Source organism: Planococcus citri, chromosome 4 (assembly GCF_950023065.1).
Source record: "Planococcus citri chromosome 4, ihPlaCitr1.1, whole genome shotgun sequence".
NCBI classification, from domain to species: Eukaryota; Metazoa; Arthropoda; class Insecta; order Hemiptera; family Pseudococcidae; genus Planococcus; species Planococcus citri.
The window spans coordinates 70922043-70938504 of record NC_088680.1 but is presented as its reverse complement, the minus strand read 5'-3'; the positions used below and the strand labels follow the sequence as shown (position 1 = coordinate 70938504).

General features: G+C 33.9%; 7 protein-coding genes across 11 annotated transcripts; 5 read left to right on the top strand and 2 right to left on the bottom strand.

The window, feature by feature from the left end:
* The first annotated feature begins 523 nt into the window (after window positions 1–523).
* U3-55K (U3 small nuclear riboprotein factor 55K) lies at window positions 524–2395 on the top strand. The gene is made up of 2 exons (XM_065364893.1): window positions 524–837; window positions 1037–2395. Exons 1-2 carry the CDS (start codon window positions 766–768, stop codon window positions 2339–2341), a joined length of 1377 nt encoding a protein of 458 aa, XP_065220965.1. The 5' UTR covers window positions 524–765; the 3' UTR covers window positions 2342–2395.
* A 149-nt stretch (window positions 2396–2544) lies between these two features.
* On the top strand, window positions 2545–7224 carry Ir25a (ionotropic receptor 25a). The gene is made up of 17 exons (XM_065364886.1): window positions 2545–2816; window positions 3232–3384; window positions 3470–3629; window positions 3724–3866; window positions 3953–4179; window positions 4252–4433; window positions 4529–4646; window positions 4742–4969; window positions 5047–5241; window positions 5306–5505; window positions 5607–5745; window positions 5821–6071; window positions 6147–6346; window positions 6420–6552; window positions 6641–6768; window positions 6836–7052; window positions 7125–7224. Exons 1-17 carry the CDS (start codon window positions 2717–2719, stop codon window positions 7165–7167), a joined length of 2817 nt encoding a protein of 938 aa, XP_065220958.1. The 5' UTR covers window positions 2545–2716; the 3' UTR covers window positions 7168–7224.
* Window positions 7225–7232: 8 nt separating this feature from the next.
* On the bottom strand, window positions 7233–9382 carry LOC135845987 (uncharacterized). 2 transcript variants are annotated; one of them, XM_065364900.1, is made up of 6 exons: window positions 8938–9382; window positions 8698–8859; window positions 8211–8616; window positions 8029–8129; window positions 7743–7952; window positions 7233–7610 (listed from the first exon to the last, which is right to left on the bottom strand). In XM_065364900.1, exons 1-5 carry the CDS (start codon window positions 8992–8994, stop codon window positions 7746–7748), a joined length of 933 nt encoding a protein of 310 aa, XP_065220972.1. In that variant the 5' UTR covers window positions 8995–9382; the 3' UTR covers window positions 7233–7610; window positions 7743–7745. The 2 variants fall into 2 exon arrangements, with proteins under 2 accessions (XP_065220972.1, XP_065220973.1); XM_065364901.1 differs by lacking the exon at window positions 8698–8859.
* On the top strand, window positions 9382–10295 carry LOC135845990 (ionotropic receptor 25a-like). The gene is made up of 3 exons (XM_065364907.1): window positions 9382–9639; window positions 9711–9838; window positions 9906–10295. Exons 1-3 carry the CDS (start codon window positions 9536–9538, stop codon window positions 9941–9943), a joined length of 270 nt encoding a protein of 89 aa, XP_065220979.1. The 5' UTR covers window positions 9382–9535; the 3' UTR covers window positions 9944–10295.
* Window positions 10296–10303: 8 nt separating this feature from the next.
* Taf8 (TBP-associated factor 8) lies at window positions 10304–11593 on the bottom strand. Its single transcript, XM_065364902.1, has 4 exons — window positions 11351–11593; window positions 10980–11266; window positions 10763–10913; window positions 10304–10680 (listed from the first exon to the last, which is right to left on the bottom strand). Exons 1-4 carry the CDS (start codon window positions 11460–11462, stop codon window positions 10433–10435), a joined length of 798 nt encoding a protein of 265 aa, XP_065220974.1. The 5' UTR covers window positions 11463–11593; the 3' UTR covers window positions 10304–10432.
* Window positions 11594–11719: 126 nt separating this feature from the next.
* On the top strand, window positions 11720–12830 carry LOC135845989 (V-type proton ATPase subunit e-like). 3 transcript variants are annotated; one of them, XM_065364906.1, is made up of 5 exons: window positions 11720–11853; window positions 11939–12105; window positions 12185–12232; window positions 12318–12405; window positions 12482–12830. In XM_065364906.1, the coding sequence occupies exons 2-5, from the start codon at window positions 12008–12010 to the stop codon at window positions 12488–12490; spliced, it is 243 nt and encodes an 80-aa protein (XP_065220978.1). In that variant the 5' UTR covers window positions 11720–11853; window positions 11939–12007; the 3' UTR covers window positions 12491–12830. The 3 variants fall into 3 exon arrangements, with proteins under 3 accessions (XP_065220978.1, XP_065220976.1, XP_065220977.1); XM_065364904.1 differs by having other exon boundaries at window positions 11728–11853; window positions 11985–12105; XM_065364905.1 differs by having other exon boundaries at window positions 11791–12105.
* A 1150-nt stretch (window positions 12831–13980) lies between these two features.
* LOC135845982 (uncharacterized) lies at window positions 13981–16114 on the top strand. Of its 2 annotated transcripts, XM_065364895.1 has the most exons (6): window positions 13981–14101; window positions 14202–14282; window positions 14584–14928; window positions 15017–15163; window positions 15244–15444; window positions 15526–16114. In XM_065364895.1, exons 2-6 carry the CDS (start codon window positions 14211–14213, stop codon window positions 16021–16023), a joined length of 1263 nt encoding a protein of 420 aa, XP_065220967.1. In that variant the 5' UTR covers window positions 13981–14101; window positions 14202–14210; the 3' UTR covers window positions 16024–16114. The 2 variants fall into 2 exon arrangements, with proteins under 2 accessions (XP_065220967.1, XP_065220966.1); XM_065364894.1 differs by lacking the exon at window positions 13981–14101 and having other exon boundaries at window positions 14123–14282.
* The last annotated feature ends 348 nt before the right edge of the window (window positions 16115–16462 follow it).

Sequence of the window (16462 nt, the reverse complement as noted above, 5' to 3'; positions counted from 1 at the left end):
GTGACCTTATTAAAATTAAAATGTTGAAAAACGAACTATATAAGCAAAATCAACTCCGAGTTCGAGGACGATTCTGATTTCTGTGAACATTCTTACCTGAAAAAAGTAATTATGATTTTATGAATTTGTGAAATAGTGTTTTCAAATGATTAGCTAACCAGAGTCCAGAATCTTGAAGTTGAATTTGAGCCCACATTTCTGTTTTTAAAAAAATGAATTAAATTTAAAAACTGACATGCGACAACAACGAAACTAACGAAACAAAAACGAAGTACAATAAGTGTTACCCAGTTTGCAATCTGAAATATCACTTGTTAAATGTCGCAGAATTATTATAAATTTGAAAATGAATCCAATTAAAACTGCTTAAGAAGTTAAAAACATGCAAAAGTCTTAAATTGGATTTTTGAATTTTGTTTTTTGGAAAACTCACGAAAATTCAGTCTAAAACGTTTCGCAAAAATGTTCAAATCATTACATTTGACATTGGTGCAAGTGCATGCATGAATGCTTTCCTTATCAATGACGCTATCAACAAAAACAAAATTACACACAGGCACGTGTTTAAACTTTTGAATTTAAAATCCTTTTTTTTCTCAAAAGAACGAATAATTCGTAATAATTATGTGAAAAAGTGACTTCAGAAGAATTTTGTGAATTTAGCTAATGTCCAACACTCGCTAAATTCCAATAATCAGCTATCGAATCCGTTGGTACTTCGTACACTGAACCTGTGCTTCACACAATCAATTTTCAAGCTTCGCAATGCCCTTTTTCATTCGAAAAGCTGCTAAAAGAAAAAACCAAGATGATGGAAAGCGCTCGAAAAAAACCAAAGTAAGTATTCCAATTAATGGTAATTTCAATTTGTGTTATTTTTGATGGATCTTCCAACTGAGAATTGCTCACTTCGTTCCATACATTTGGTTTTTGCTTATTTTTAATCAATCACGATTGTATGGCTTCGATGTCACGCGTTCTTCCGCACATCTTCACTTATTCACTCTAATTAAAATCATTTCTTTCTTGTGTGCAGAAAAAAGAACCCCCACCTAAGAAAGATGAAGAGGTGGTTGAAAGCGAATCCGACGACGACATTTCCATCGAACCAGATGTCTCATCCGAAGACGAAGATAAATATCTGACAGCTCAAGAGAAGAAAGTGAAAATAGCGCAAAAATACCTCGCAGATGTTCAGAAAGAAGAAATAGAAAAACTCGAAAATTTCGACGACGTCAGCGATCACGTTTTGAAAAAATTGAAACACGATGAACTGGAAAAAGCTGGTAAATTGAAGAAAAAACTAGCCGATCATATAAAATTATCAAAAGATAAGAAATTATTAACGTGCAAACAGCACAAATTAAGCATAACTTGTATAGCTGTCTCGTCAGATAACAAATACCTGTATTCTTCGTCGAAAGATTACTCGATTGTTAAATGGTCTCTAGAGAGTTTCACCAAATTGATCTTCAAGTGTTTAAAATTCAAGAAAAACAGCACTGATCCAAGACAAGACTATCACAACTGCCTTATTAATTGTTTAGCCATTTCACGCGACGATAAACATCTCGTTTCCGGAGATGAGAAAGGTAATATTCGCATTTGGGATACTGAAACGTTGAATCATATACGTGTATTCAAAGACCACAAAAAGGCAGTTACCGGATTAGCTATTTGTCGAGATACGAATTATCTATTCAGTACGTCGAAAGATTTATTAGTCAAGTGTTGGAATTTAAACGAAATGGGTTACATGGAAACACTATTCGGACACCAAGCTGAAGTAACATCTGTCGATATTATTAATGAAAATCGCGTCCTCACAGCCGGTGGTACGGATAAAACCATCAGATTATGGAAAATTCAAGAAGAATCGCATCTTATTTTCAATGCTCCTACATGCTGTGTGGAAATAGTCCGTAAACTAGACGACGGATTCTTCGTATCTGGTGGCGACGATGGTAGTTTGTGTTTATGGGGTACATTGAAAAAGAAACCTTTACACGTGATAAACGCTGCTCACGGTTTAGATCCAATCAACAAACAACCCAACTGGATAACCGCTATAGCGGTTTTACCGAATTCAGATTTAATAGCATCCGGCTCCTGTGATAATAATATTCGATTATGGAAATGGAATCAAACAGTTAAGTCAATAATTCCTTTGAATAACATCGAGATTCCAGGCTTCGTGAATGCTATTCAGTTCACTTCTGACGGACATTATTTAATAGCTGGAATAGGAAAAGAGCATCGATTAGGCAGATGGCAAAACATACAGCAAGCTAAAAATTCTATCATTTGTATACAGATAATGAAAATCAACGGACTTAATTAATTTATTATAGATTGTTGTCGTTTTTTTTATGAATAATACTTTTCATTTCACGTGCGTTGGTTTTTTTTTGTAATCAATTGAACGCGACTAACGAATTTATTATTTACGTTCGTACATGTCGAACAAGGAGTAGTTTATGACGAATTTAGCCTGCAGGTACTCGACCCCTTGCGAGTTATAAAAAATGAATGATTTAATAATCAAATCGCTGCCAAAATTAATGTTTTGATGTTATCTCCAAGGAAACAAATTTATCGCAATTTGGAAATTATTTCTTTACGGATTTTCCAGATTTATTTATTGCACTTTTATTTCTATTGTTACGTAGAATTATTGTAGTTTACCTTAATATGGTGGTGTCTTTGCCTACTTGAAATGTTTTTTATGAGAGCATCTTCGTATGCATTTTTTGCGTTGAATATTTATTTCATTGTACCGGAAACCAGTTCACAAAATGTATTTACTGTTAATATGCGTAAGTATTTTGGTTTAGTTTTGTTCGTTTATGTATTCAATTTTCTGGGAAAATATCATTACGAAAAAATATTTCTGAATTCTGAAAATACGTAAAACCTTATGTACCTATCGGTTGAACTCGAAACTACTCGAAGCTTGGTAGGTAGATGTGCTACTGATTGACTTTTGAACAGACTAAAGTTTCGTGTATCAACTTTTATTACTATTTCTTAAAAATATCTCCTCACAAGAGTATATCTGATCAAATCAGCCAATTCTGATACAATCAGATTTTCCCAGATCTGACCACTCAGTGATTAATGATCAAATGTACCGGGTTTTCCTTCAGTTGTTTCGAACTACTTTCCTTTACCTCATCGTATGATTCTCGATCTTGAATGATTATATTCTCTAACTGGATAAATTTAATATAGTTTTGGTTAACGAATACAAGAATTTGGTAGCAAGTAAATCAGCCGAAGTAGTACTAAATTATTTGCGGCGAAATCCACGGATTGGAATTCACGTTGATGGTATTTACAAAGCTGACGTCAGCGGAAATGATGCCCAAGCTATACTCGAAACATGTTGGTAAAAAATAAAATTACTCGTGTCAAGACTCTCGTAGATCTGTTTACTCAAAAACACGACATTAATGTATTATTTTTGCAGTGTGTGTTCAATATAATAATTCGATAAAAGATGGGAAACCTCCTCACATCGTACTAGACACCACTCAAACTGGAATAGCCTCAGAATCGGTGAAAACATTCGCAGCTGCTTTAGCTTTGCCTACCATCTCAGCATCATATGGACAAGATGGTGATATCAGGTCGTAAAAACATTCATTCTCGGTCGACTTCGATGAAAAAATATATTATAATCTTTTTAAATTGATAGGTAATATTGAACGTTATGAATTTTAGGCAGTGGCGTAACTTGGACGGAGAACAGCAGAAGTACTTGATACAGATAAGTCCTCCTGCGGATATCATTCCAGAAGTGATCAGAAGCATTATAGTTGCTCAAAATATTACAGATGCTGGAATCTTGTTCGACGACTCTTTTGGTAAGATGATGGAAGTTATTTTCAGTCATCTTTAGAAGTAAGATATAGGTAACTCTATCTGTGTTTAATTCTTTCTATAATTTCAGTTATGGATCACAAATACAAATCATTGCTTCAGAATATACCTACCCGACACATTATAGCTCAAATCGAGGACGTCCGCAGTATTCAAAGGCAACTAACCAGATTTCGCGATTTGGATATAGTTAATTACTTCGTGCTGGGAAGATTGAGTACAGTAAAAACTTTACTAGATAATGCCAACGTCAACAAATTTTTCGGACGGAAATTCGCATGGCATGTTATCACCCAAGTAGGTATTTTGTTTATAATAGAGAATTTCTACTTTAGTTATAATTAAGATCGTTGCAAAATAATTTTTCAGGATAAAGGAGCGTTGAGATGTAGTTGCTCTAATGCAAGCGTATTATTTGTCAAACCAGAACCAGATCCGATGAGTCGAGAAAGACTTTCGAATTTGAAAACTACTTACACACTTACTTCTGAACCTGAAATTATGGCAGCGTTTTATTTTGATTTTATTTTTCGTGGACTTCTCGCAGTCAAGTTCGTTTATAGCGAAATTGTATCTTATTCAACAACTGCGTTGTTGTACCTATATTAAAGTATTAAATCGTGTGGGATATTTATTTTGTTATTAGATCTATGGTTGAAGCCAACGAATGGCCTAAGAATTTCTCTTACATTACTTGCAACGAATATAAAGAAGAAAATCAACCTTTCCGGAAAAGTTTCGATCTGAGAAAACACCTAAGACAGGTTCGATTTTTCGTTTCACTAAAAATAAAACACCATTCTACTTCCTATCTGACTTTTCCTTTTTTTTTTTCATTTTTTTTTTTATTTCAAATTAGGTAAACGAGCCTCCATCGTACGGAAACTTCTTAATCGAAACGAATGGCCACAGTTACGAAGAATTCACCATGAAATTGGAAAAGGTTTCAATCCTGAACAGTCAATCTGTAAGTTCTGAATCCATAGGCTCTTGGAAAGCAAGTTTGAATTCGCCTATTTTAGTAAAAGATGTGGCCAGTTTAGCAAATTTGTCTGCGGTTACAATTTATAGAGTTGTAACAGTACTGGTAAGGACATTATATCCTATCAACTCTTTCGTAGTACCTATATGATATCATTCATGAAGATTTTTCTTCATTTTTAGCAACATCCTTTCATGATGAGAGTAGTCGATGAAAATAACGCCGAACGATTCGAAGGATATTGCGTCGATTTGATCGAAGAAATTAAAAAATTAGTCGGATTCGAGTACGAAATTTACGTAGCACCGGATAATAAATTTGGTAACATGGATGATAATGGACAATGGAATGGAATGATTAAAGAACTAATCGAAAAGGTGACAGGAATATTTGTTAATTTATGATTTGAAATTACTTCATTATGATTTCATTAATCTCTAGAGAGCTGATATAGGACTTGGATCATTATCTGTGATGGCTGAACGAGAGAATGTCGTCGACTTCACTGTACCTTATTACGATTTAGTTGGTATTACGATTTTAATGAAGAAACCGAGTACTCCTACTTCGCTTTTCAAATTCTTGACTGTTTTGGAAAACGAAGTTTGGTTGTGTATATTGGCAGCATATTTTTTTACGAGGTAATTTTAAATAATAGGTACCTAAAAACGAATCAAGTATAGGATAGACTTATCTATAATGTCCTGATACAAAAATTACACTAAATTATTCCATTTTGAAGCTTTCTTATGTGGATCTTCGATCGCTGGAGTCCATACAGTTATCAAAACAATCGAGAAAAATATAAAGACGACGAAGAAAAACGAGAATTCAATCTGAAAGAATGTCTATGGTTCTGTATGACTTCTCTAACCCCCCAGGTTACGCTTCATAGGTATTCTATTCGTAATTATATTTTGTGAAATATTGTTTTAAACGTTACGAATTACATATAGGGAGGTGGAGAAGCACCAAAAAACTTATCCGGGCGATTGGTTGCCGCAACATGGTGGTTATTTGGATTCATTATTATTGCATCGTATACTGCCAATTTAGCTGCATTTTTAACCGTTTCAAGATTAGATACTCCGATCGAATCTTTAGATGATCTTTCTAAACAGTATAAGATCACCTACGCACCTCTCAACGGATCGGCAGCCATGACCTATTTTGAAAGAATGGCTGAAATCGAAGCTAAATTCTACGAGTAAGCTTTTCACGATTAGGTACCTATTCGGTATTCAATTTTTTCTGCAACCGCTGAAAACCGAAAATATTCCAGAATTTGGAAAGATATGAGTCTGAATGATAGTTTAAATGAAGTAGAACGAGCCAAATTAGCAGTATGGGACTATCCAGTCAGCGATAAATATACAAAGATGTGGCAAGCTATGAAAGAAGCGCAGCTTCCAGTTACAATGGATGAAGCTTTGAAGAGGGTTAGAGATTCGAAAACGTCTAGCGATGGATTCGCATACCTAGGTGCATAATTTTAATGAATTACGATGCAAGTTTTTAAACCTCGATTGACTCCAGTTAATTGGTTTATTTCAAGGTGATGCGACCGACATTAGGTATCAGGTTATGATCAACTGTGATCTGCAAATGGTTGGAGATGAATTTTCTCGTAAACCTTATGCCATAGCAGTTCAACAAGGATCTCCTTTAAAGGACCAATTCAACAATGCGTACGTTTAAATATCTCTTTCGCCTAGGTACTGTACTTAATAATTTCATGTAGGCCTAGTGTGATGATGAAGTTATTTTTTTGCGCAGGATTTTATTATTACTTAACAAAAGAAAGCTGGAAAAGCTAAAAGAGAAATGGTGGAATTTAAATCCAGCTCGTAAAGAATGCGAAAAACAAGATAATCAGTCCGATGGAATCAGCATTCATAATATAGGTATCTATTTATCCATCGAATTGAATTTTGAAATGCTAGGGCTGATGTAATCAGAAAAAATTTACAGGTGGCGTTTTCATCGTCATATTCGTGGGTATCGGCTTAGCCTGTATTACTCTAGCGTTCGAGTACTGGTTCTACAAATACAAGCATAATCCTCGTATGGCTATGTTCACTCGTAAAATTAGCACTCAAAATTCCGTCATAGATAAAATACATCCTAGCTCATTAGCAGATTTTACAACTTTCAAAGCTAAAAGTTCTCGACGTAGTCAAGGTTTTCAGTAAGTAGGCTCATCTCACCTCACAAGGATTCGCTTACCTGTATCTTACTTACACACTTATTTTTTTTTCAGTCAAACCGAAAACTTGGCTATAATAAACAGAAATAATTGGTGAATAAAAATATTCGAACGATCAAGATTTTGTACTAATAAATATTAATTTCTTACGCAACTACCCGATTTTCTTTCACTATAAAAGTATTTAATTCGAATTAAAGAACAAAAATTAAACAAAACTTCCCCGGAAGTGGAAAAACACCTAGATACCTATATGAACACAGATGTAAAATATTTACATTTTAAAACAAAATTCATTTCTTCCCTTGATTATTCCATCTAGGGCACATTTTTACTGATCGCAATACGGATTATCGATTGTTTCAATCTCTGATTTGGAATTATTGTCTTCATCGTCGTCTTCCATATCGAGTAATTCTTTATCGTTTTTCGTTTTTTTGGCTGCAGGATGAAGGATTAAATCTTCTTCTTCATCGTAAACTCGATCTCGAGGTAATAAGGCAGTTAAATACGTATGAGATTGAAATTTAGTAGCAATTACTGAAAATATAATAGAACATATAGATTGATTTAATTATTGAAAATTTGATTAACTTCATTCAAATAAAATTAAGTTCAACTTATTCGTAGGTATTAGATAGGTATTAATAGGTTTACAATTCTTTGACTTACCTTCTATATCTCGTTGAAGCCATGCGCTTCAGTAACTATTAAGAAATGTGCATCCTTCATATCCTCCGGTAGTTTATGTGCTAATTGCCTCGCAACTTTCAAATCTCCAACTCTGAGCAGGAACGTTCCGTCGTTCTTTTGGGTTTTAGAATCTAATAAATTTAATGAATCGTAAACGATAACCTTATTGTTTTCAAAATACTCGACGACCTAAAGACAGAAAAAATATAAGTACATGTATAGGCATAGATAAGTTCACATACAACGATCGAGATGTTACACTTACGCTATTCAGATCTACGTTCCTGTTGAGGTTTTTTATGAGTAAATATCCGCCATTTGCTTTGGCGTCTTCATCGTTCTTGATAATGTCAGGAAAATTCACAGCTGTAAAAGCATTCCAAAATTACTTTAGAATACAACATTACCTACAGTAGGTAAGTAAATCTTTAATCATAAATTACTTACCACATGCATTAGGTACATCAAAATGTAAAACTATTGCTTTGAAGGTATCTTGCGTGGTAATGCTATACATCTGTAAGTTGTCAAAAATTTCTTTCCAACTCTCCTCATCTGATTCAGCCGGTGGGTACGGACGCTTCAAGTGAATAACGCGACTGAAACCTGAATATAGGTGGTCCAATTCTTGAGTAAAAGTTGTCGGAGCAACAGATTTTGTGTCTAAATATTCCCTAATAACTGCGGCTTTGGCTGTCAATTTAAAGCTGACCGCTACCAGCCATCGCTGGCATCGTGATAAGTTTTCTGTATTTTTCAACCAATTTAGAAAACAATCAACCTCTTGGGACTCTATTCCAACGGGTACTCCTAAATATAGTTCATAGCCCAACACCTTCGTTTGCAACTGAGCCTAAGAACAAACCACATGCAACTCTAAGTGAATAATGAAACAGTTATACTGTTTTTAGGTAAATCATTAAAACAATTATACGTTTAAAATTTTCAACTTTATGACTTCGGCGGATTTCTCCTCAAGATCTTTCCTTAACTGTAATTTATCCCTGTAATGAGTTTCGCACTTTCCAATATACACAAAGAGATCAGTCAGACCATTGATCAATTGTTTTTCAGTAGGCGAATCGCAACTAAGCGCCTGAAAACCCGATTCTTATGTAGATATATGCTATATTAAGTCAACAGCAAATTACATTTTTCAAAATACAGTACTTACATTAATCGCCTTTTGCGGTGGAACTAGTGATTTCGACGAAGAGCTCCCAGCATTCATCTTATAACTGATTTAAATCCACAATTGATCACAAAAACATGAACTGCATTCATTTCAGACAGAATGTGAGAAAATATGTAGAAGAAAAATTATTTTGCCATTACCCTCTGTTTTGAATATGTACCTATCGGTCGAACTCGAAACTACTCGAAGCTTGGTAGGTACTAGGTACAGGGTGCCCAGAAATATTGAGCACCCCTAAGAAAGTTTTCTACTAAAATACTTTGGTTGGTCACAGTGAATGATAATAATGATAGCACATGATTGGTTGTTGGACTTGAAAGATAACATTCCACCAACCATATGCATCCATTTCACGTTGCCAACCTATATTTTTAATGAAAAACTTTCTTAGGGGTGCTCGATATTTCTGGGCACCCCGTAGATGTGCTAGGTAGGTACTGATCGACTTTTGAGCAGACTAAAAATTCGTGTATCAACTTTAATTCGTATTTCTTAAAAAAATATCTCCTCGCAAGAGTATATCTGATCGAATCAGCCAATTCTGATACAATCAGCGACCGACATAAGGTATCAGGTTATGATCAACTGTGATCTGCAAATGGTTGGAGATGAATTTTCTCGTAAACCTTATGCCATTGCAGTTCAACAAGGATCTCCTTTAAAGGATCAATTCAACAATGCGTACGTTTAAATATCTCATTCGCCTACTTAATAATTCCATGCAGTATGATCAAGTCATTTTTTTTGCGCAGGATTTTATTATTACTTAATAAGAGAAAGCTTGAAAAGCTAAAAGAGAAATGGTGGAATTTAAATCCAGCTCGTAAAGAATGCGAAAAACAAGATAATCAGTCCGATGGAATCAGCATTCATAATATAGGTATCTATTTATCCATCGAATTGAATTTTGAAATGCTAGGGCTGATGTAATCAGAAAAAATTTACAGGTGGTGTTTTCATCGTCACATTCGTGGGTATCGGCTGAGCCTGTATTACTCTAGCATTCGAGTACTGTTCTACAAATACAAGCATAATCCTCGTATGGCTATGTTCACTCGTAAAATTAGCACTCAAAATTCCGTCATAGATAAAATACATCCTAGCTCATTAGCAGATTTTACAACTTTCAAAGCTAAAAGTTCTCGACGTAGTCAAGGTTTTCAGTAAGTAGGCTCATCTCATCTCACGAAGATTCGCTTAACTGTATCTTACTAACACACTTAAAATTATTTTTTTTCAGTCAAACTGAAAACTTGGTTATTATAAATAGAAATAATTGGTGAATAAACATATTCGAACGATCAAGATTTTGTACTAATAAATAATTTCTTACGCAACTACCCGATTTTCTTTCACTATAAAAGTATTTAATTCGAATTTTAAAAAAACAAAAATTAAACAAAACTTCCCCGGAAGTGAAAAACACCTAGATATATGAACACAGACGTAAAATATTTACATTTTTAAAAAAAAATCATTTCTTTCCTTGACTATTCCATCTAGGGCACATTTTTACTGGTCGCAAATACGGATTATCGATCGTTTCAACCTCTGATTTGGAATTATTCTCTTCATCGTCATCTTCCATATCGAGTAATTCTTTATCGTTTTTCGGTTTTTTGGCTGCAGGAGGAAGGATTAAATCTTCTTCTTCATCGTAAACTTGATCTCGAGGTAATAAGGCAGTTAAATACGTACGAGATTGCAATTTAGTAGCAATTACTGAAAATATAATAGAAAATAATACGGTCAAGACCAAGACCAAGAGTAAAAAGTGTTCGCTTCGAATAAGAAATTCACTTACAAGGAAACACATCATTTTCAACGTTGAAAAATAAGCTTTCGGTATCGTTAGTTTTGGTTTTAAATTTATTCAAAGCTCTTTCCAAATCTCTCTTTTGGCTGGCTGCTTTTTCTCTAATAGCTTCGTATTCGGTAACTGGTTTTTTATGAGTCTGTTAACAGTCAAGAAATTAGTACCCGTATACCAGCAATTGGTAAATGATGAGAAAAATACCAACAGGAGTGCGTGTATACGCGTGAGGATCCGGAAACTGAGGCAAGTGATTAGGGATGTAATGAGGTAAATGTTGTTTTGAACCGGCTGCTAGCATTTGTAACTGTTTCACTTGCGTTGATTGAGCAGGAGGTGGCATCGAATGGCGATTATTTCGAAACGCATACTGTTCCATACCGTTTAACGATAAACCCATGTCGATCAATGCTAGCGTTATGTCTGCTGGAAGGGGCTCAACTCTACCCGCAGCTTCGGTGAACATTCGGCTCGTTTTGCCAATTTCGGTGATTACTTGAAAACAAAAAGGTATGATTATGAATATCTAAGAGCAATTTTCATATAGGCGATGAAACTAGATCGATAGAAATAACTTACAGCTTTGAAACATTTCTGTAAGCGTTTCCACAGCGATGTGATCCGCTGTATGGAATCCGGCCTCTTTCACGATGCAACATACGTACGGCTTGAGAATCTCGTGAGTCAACATCTCTGCTTAGAATAGAATAAGAAAATAATACTTTCAAAGCAATCAATATTAATTCATCGAGGAATTCGTTAAAAAATTGGAGAATTTCGAAATTTTCAACTTCACTTTGTAATGTTGTGTTTGAAAAAAAATGATAACAAAATTGTATTGACTTTTTTTTGCATAAAAAAGTAAAAATTTCTTCAGGCAGTATCGAAATCACGAATAACAGTAACCGTAACCGGTATATTAGTACACTTTTATACACATTTTAGGTCAGCATTTCAGGTAAACTCAAATAAAGTACACAATAGATGGTGAACCGCCCCAATGCCAAACCCAAACACCCTTATCATTTTTCACCCATCAGCCCATCCCACTCCCATTTTTGAAGCGATAAAAGTGAAAATTGGTAATTATTTTGGTTAAATTTATTATATTCGAGCATCAGGGGTGAATTTTTCAGTCCTTACACTATAATGTTACATCGTCTTTAGTTCAATTCACATCCGAACGTTCTACTTATCGTATACTTCACTTTAGTACATTCATCTTGGATACTTGAAATGGGTGCTGCATTTTGGCCAGTTGTGTTGGTTTCTGCTTTTTGGGGCGTCGTCGGAATAGTTTTACCGTTTTACACGCCTAAAGGACCGAACAGAGGGTACGTACATATTAATCAACTATGTCTAATTTATATTTGGTCTGATATCTTATTCCTTCATCTTTGTATCTGTCCTCAGAATTTTCCAATTGATATTGATGTTGACTGGAGCAACGTGTTGGCTGTTGTAAGTTGAATTTTATTCGCTCGATAATTTGGTTTAGAAAACTCACATTGTACCTAGTTATTACGATCAATTGTAATCGTTTCAGTTGGTTATGCTGTTATATGGCTCAAATGAACCCTCTGATTGGACCGAAACTTACTAATAACACTCTTATATTGATGGACGCAGCATGGGTGAGTTGCTACTTTCTACATCTTATACGTTGATTTGCTCATTTGAAAATTACAATTTATTTTCTACGTCTTCTAGGGTCAATAACGAATACTCCAGTAGCTGATATCATTGTAGATTGTAATTTACCGTATCGATCGGATTATCATTCAATTTCATCTTGTATTTGTTTTTGTTTCAATGTATCGTCAAGTTTATTATGTATTTCGAATTATTTAAACAAAAAAAATGTATATTATTCAAATTTATTACTAAACCGTTTACCTTTTTGATATTCGTTGGAAGAACTTGTCATTATATTATTATTCATTAAGTGTATCGAATTTTATCATTTTAAGGTACTTGTAATTTAGCTCGCTTTCATTCCATTGTTTTTGATTTACTTTATTTCGTTACCAATAATAATATATTGCATTATGTAATTCGATCGCTGTTAATTCTTTCGTAAATAAATCAACCGGTTATCAATGACGTTTATTTTGGATTAAGTTTTTAAGAACCCGGTTACAAAATTAATTGGACAGATAAAAACACTCTGATGCACATTTTAAACATTTTTACAAATACGACTGTTGAGATTTAAAATTTGTTTTAAAATATCGATACAGAAGATGTCAATTTGTACCTGAGCGTTCAAACAATTTATTCATCTTATTTCGAATCAACAACAAATTTAAATCATGCGACATCTAAATCGTCAAGACATAGCAACAGAATTTCAGCATTTTCTTTAATTTTCGTAAGTCTCGTCCAATTGACGTTTTTCAACTAATTCAAAATATCCAAAAAAGTGACTAAACACGAAAAAAATACCTACTTTGATGCAGAGAAAAATTACTAAAAAAAACAGTCTGATTATTAATTATAAAAGTTGAATTCATTAGCAAAAAAGTGATACTTTTTGGTAATTTCTGGGGGGAAAAGTCGAGACATGTGAGCGGTTCTTGGAAAATAAATAATTTTTAGCAATTGAGCTAAAAAGGGAGAATTTTTGTAAAAAAGCAGGAGTGGAAAACTATGACAATTTAGCAGGCCCATTTGTTAGGTAATTGAAGCCAAAAAACACTCGTAAATGGTATTTTATCCTACTAGTAAAATAAAGTGATTTTTGACGATTTATGAGGTTTATTTCCCGAGCAAAGCGAGGGAAGTAATTAAAAATCGCCGAAAATCACTTTATTTGACTAGTTGAATAACATATTTTATCCAAACATGTGAAGAAAACGCGCATTTGATCACTCGAGCGACTAGCGAGAGTGAATAAAGTAGTGTTTTATTCTACTAGTAGGATAAATATTTTTTTGCAACTTCCACCATGAAAAAGCGAGACTTGGACAATTCTTGGAAAACTGCGAGGCTTTTTGGAATATTCTCAAAAAAATTATCGGTAAATTTTTTGAGAATTTATGGCAAAAGACAAAATACAAGATTTTGACAATATTTTAGCAAATGAAAACGCTTTTTAGCAATTTCTGGCAAAAAATCTAGAATTTTGAACAACAGTTTAAAAAAAAAAGAGTTTTTGGAGAATTTTTAGAAAACTAGTGAAATTTGTCAGAAATTTTTACTAATACATTGATTTTTTACATGACTAATAGAACGTGAATTTTTTGCGAAAAGCAGAACTTTTCGTTACCTGTAGGTAATTAGAAGTCATTTCTTATCAGTGCACCTGGCTCAGCCCGAACACAAATAAAGGTAGGTAATAGGTACCTATCTTTTAAAAAAAGAATCATCTATTATTCCGTTGTGTTGTAATGATAATGATGGAGTGATGCCACATTGACCTATGTTTCAGGATAATATAATGTTACGGGCCAAAATTTTCTCAACCGTGCTTAATCCTTACTTAACCATGAGTAATGTTAACAGACATTCTGTAAGTACGCTTTTTTGTGTTATTTTAGAAAATAATCGTTAAAAATAATTAAATTTGATATACTTAAGTATATAGCATACAGAAACCCTTCTGCTGCGAACGAACAACGTGCTATATGAATGAAATTATGAGCAGCAGATCAGTACTGGGTTGGTGATTGTATTGTTCTCCTCGTACTTCATCACTTCAATCTTCAATTTTTTCGATAAAATTTTGTTTTCAAGAGTATCTATATCAATATGACGTGTACCTCTTACCTCTACCTACTACCTACTCAACTTGAAAACTTCATCTGTTTCAGCTACAGGAATTGGACGCTGATTTTAACAAAGTCAAATCAGAAAAACCCACCGTTCAACGCTACCTTCGGTCTCAGCAAACTACACAATCAAAATTTGCCCAAAACGATGACGAAGATATTTATCACGACGCTTTAGAAGCAGAAGCTATCGATTCTACTTCTACTCCAGCATTCGGTCAGGCAGTTGATATTTTATCTCAACTTCCGAAACACTTTTACAAAAAAATCGTGGCTAAAGAATGGCAAGAACGAAAGGAAACATTGAATGCATTGGAACAACTTTTAACAAATGCCCATAAGCTAGCAAGTGGCAATTATGAAAATCTAATCAACGCTTTAAAGAAAGTACGTGTTTGAAAATAGTCAACTGTTTTATTATTATATTTTTTTCAACGAGTCCGATGTGTATTGTATACTTCAAATAATGTTTCAGTGTAGTGTAGAAGACATGAACTATAAAGTAATTTCAACTGCAGCCAATTGTTTAGTAATGTTGATTGACAAATTAATGGATTCTCCAGGGTTCAACGAAAAGACATGCGTGTTGGCTGAACCAACGAAAGATACTAAAATGGAAAAGGTATATAGATACCTACCTACATTCATTTTTGAAATATGGACCTAAAACATAGTTTTTACGCTTGTTATTTTTTTAAACAGGGTATCAAAAGCAGTAGAAAATACTCCACTTGTGAGTTATCAGAAAAAAATCCTTCCATTGTCTTAACGGCTGAAGGTAATAGTAAAAGGACTTGCAATGACCCGATTTGTTATATTGAAAAACTACAATTGAGGATTGCAATGTCAGAGATCGCTATTGATTCTTCCAATGATACTGAAACAAAATTGAAGAAAATGACTGTAAGTATACTATTTCACACCCTACATTTAAAAAAAAATCATTCGTTAGTATAAAATCATGGATTTTATGTTAATAAATAGGAAAAGCACGAAGACGTTGTGATGACTTTAACCATTCGACACCATTTTGAAAAGATGGAATTGCGGTATTGGTTGCGAATTGGCAGAACCGTAGAAACTTTTGACGATCCGACCATTTCAGCAAGAAGTCGATGGGTGGACATTTTGACATCGTTGGAAGAAGCTAAACAATGGATAGATAAATATAAGAAGGTTTTACAAAAAGGATGTGTAAAACCGTTATGCACTTCTGATCCTAGAATCATTCAGAATTTAGCAGATGTTATAATGATTCTGTATGAGAATTTGTCCCATTTCATCCATATATTTAAAGATAACGCAGTGACGTTTGATAGGTGCAGATATATGACGGAATCGCCTTTGCATATATTCGTTACTGAAGAAATTTTCAAGATAAATATAAAGGATGTTCGCGAAAAACGTGGAAAAATAAATGTCCACTATGGAAAAGATTATCTTCAATTACGTGAAGTGATATTTGAGGTGAATCGGTACTGATATGATAGTTTAATTTATTTTAGTCAATTTTAAAGCTGTCGTAGCTTTTATTCCTATGTTATTTTCAACATAATACAGTCCTATGTTTTTATTCCGAGTGTTTGTTTTTAAATTCGTGCGGGGGTGCTTTCAAAAACAATGGATTTAATTGCTCGGTGTTATTCGTAATTTATTAATTCACATTCATTTCAGCTCACTCCATCCACCAGCTAGCTGTCAAACCAGACTCCGGTCAAGTAATTCTCTCACTGAAATAATTAATCAACCGCTATTATTCAATAATCTTTATTTCGAATTAATTTCGCCAACATTACAAAATTAATTAAACTGGTAAAAACATTGTTTTTTTTCCACTGTGATGCACAATTTCCAAAATTTTACAAATACGACGAAACGTTGAGATTTAAAATTCGTTTAAAATTATTCATAAAAATGTCAC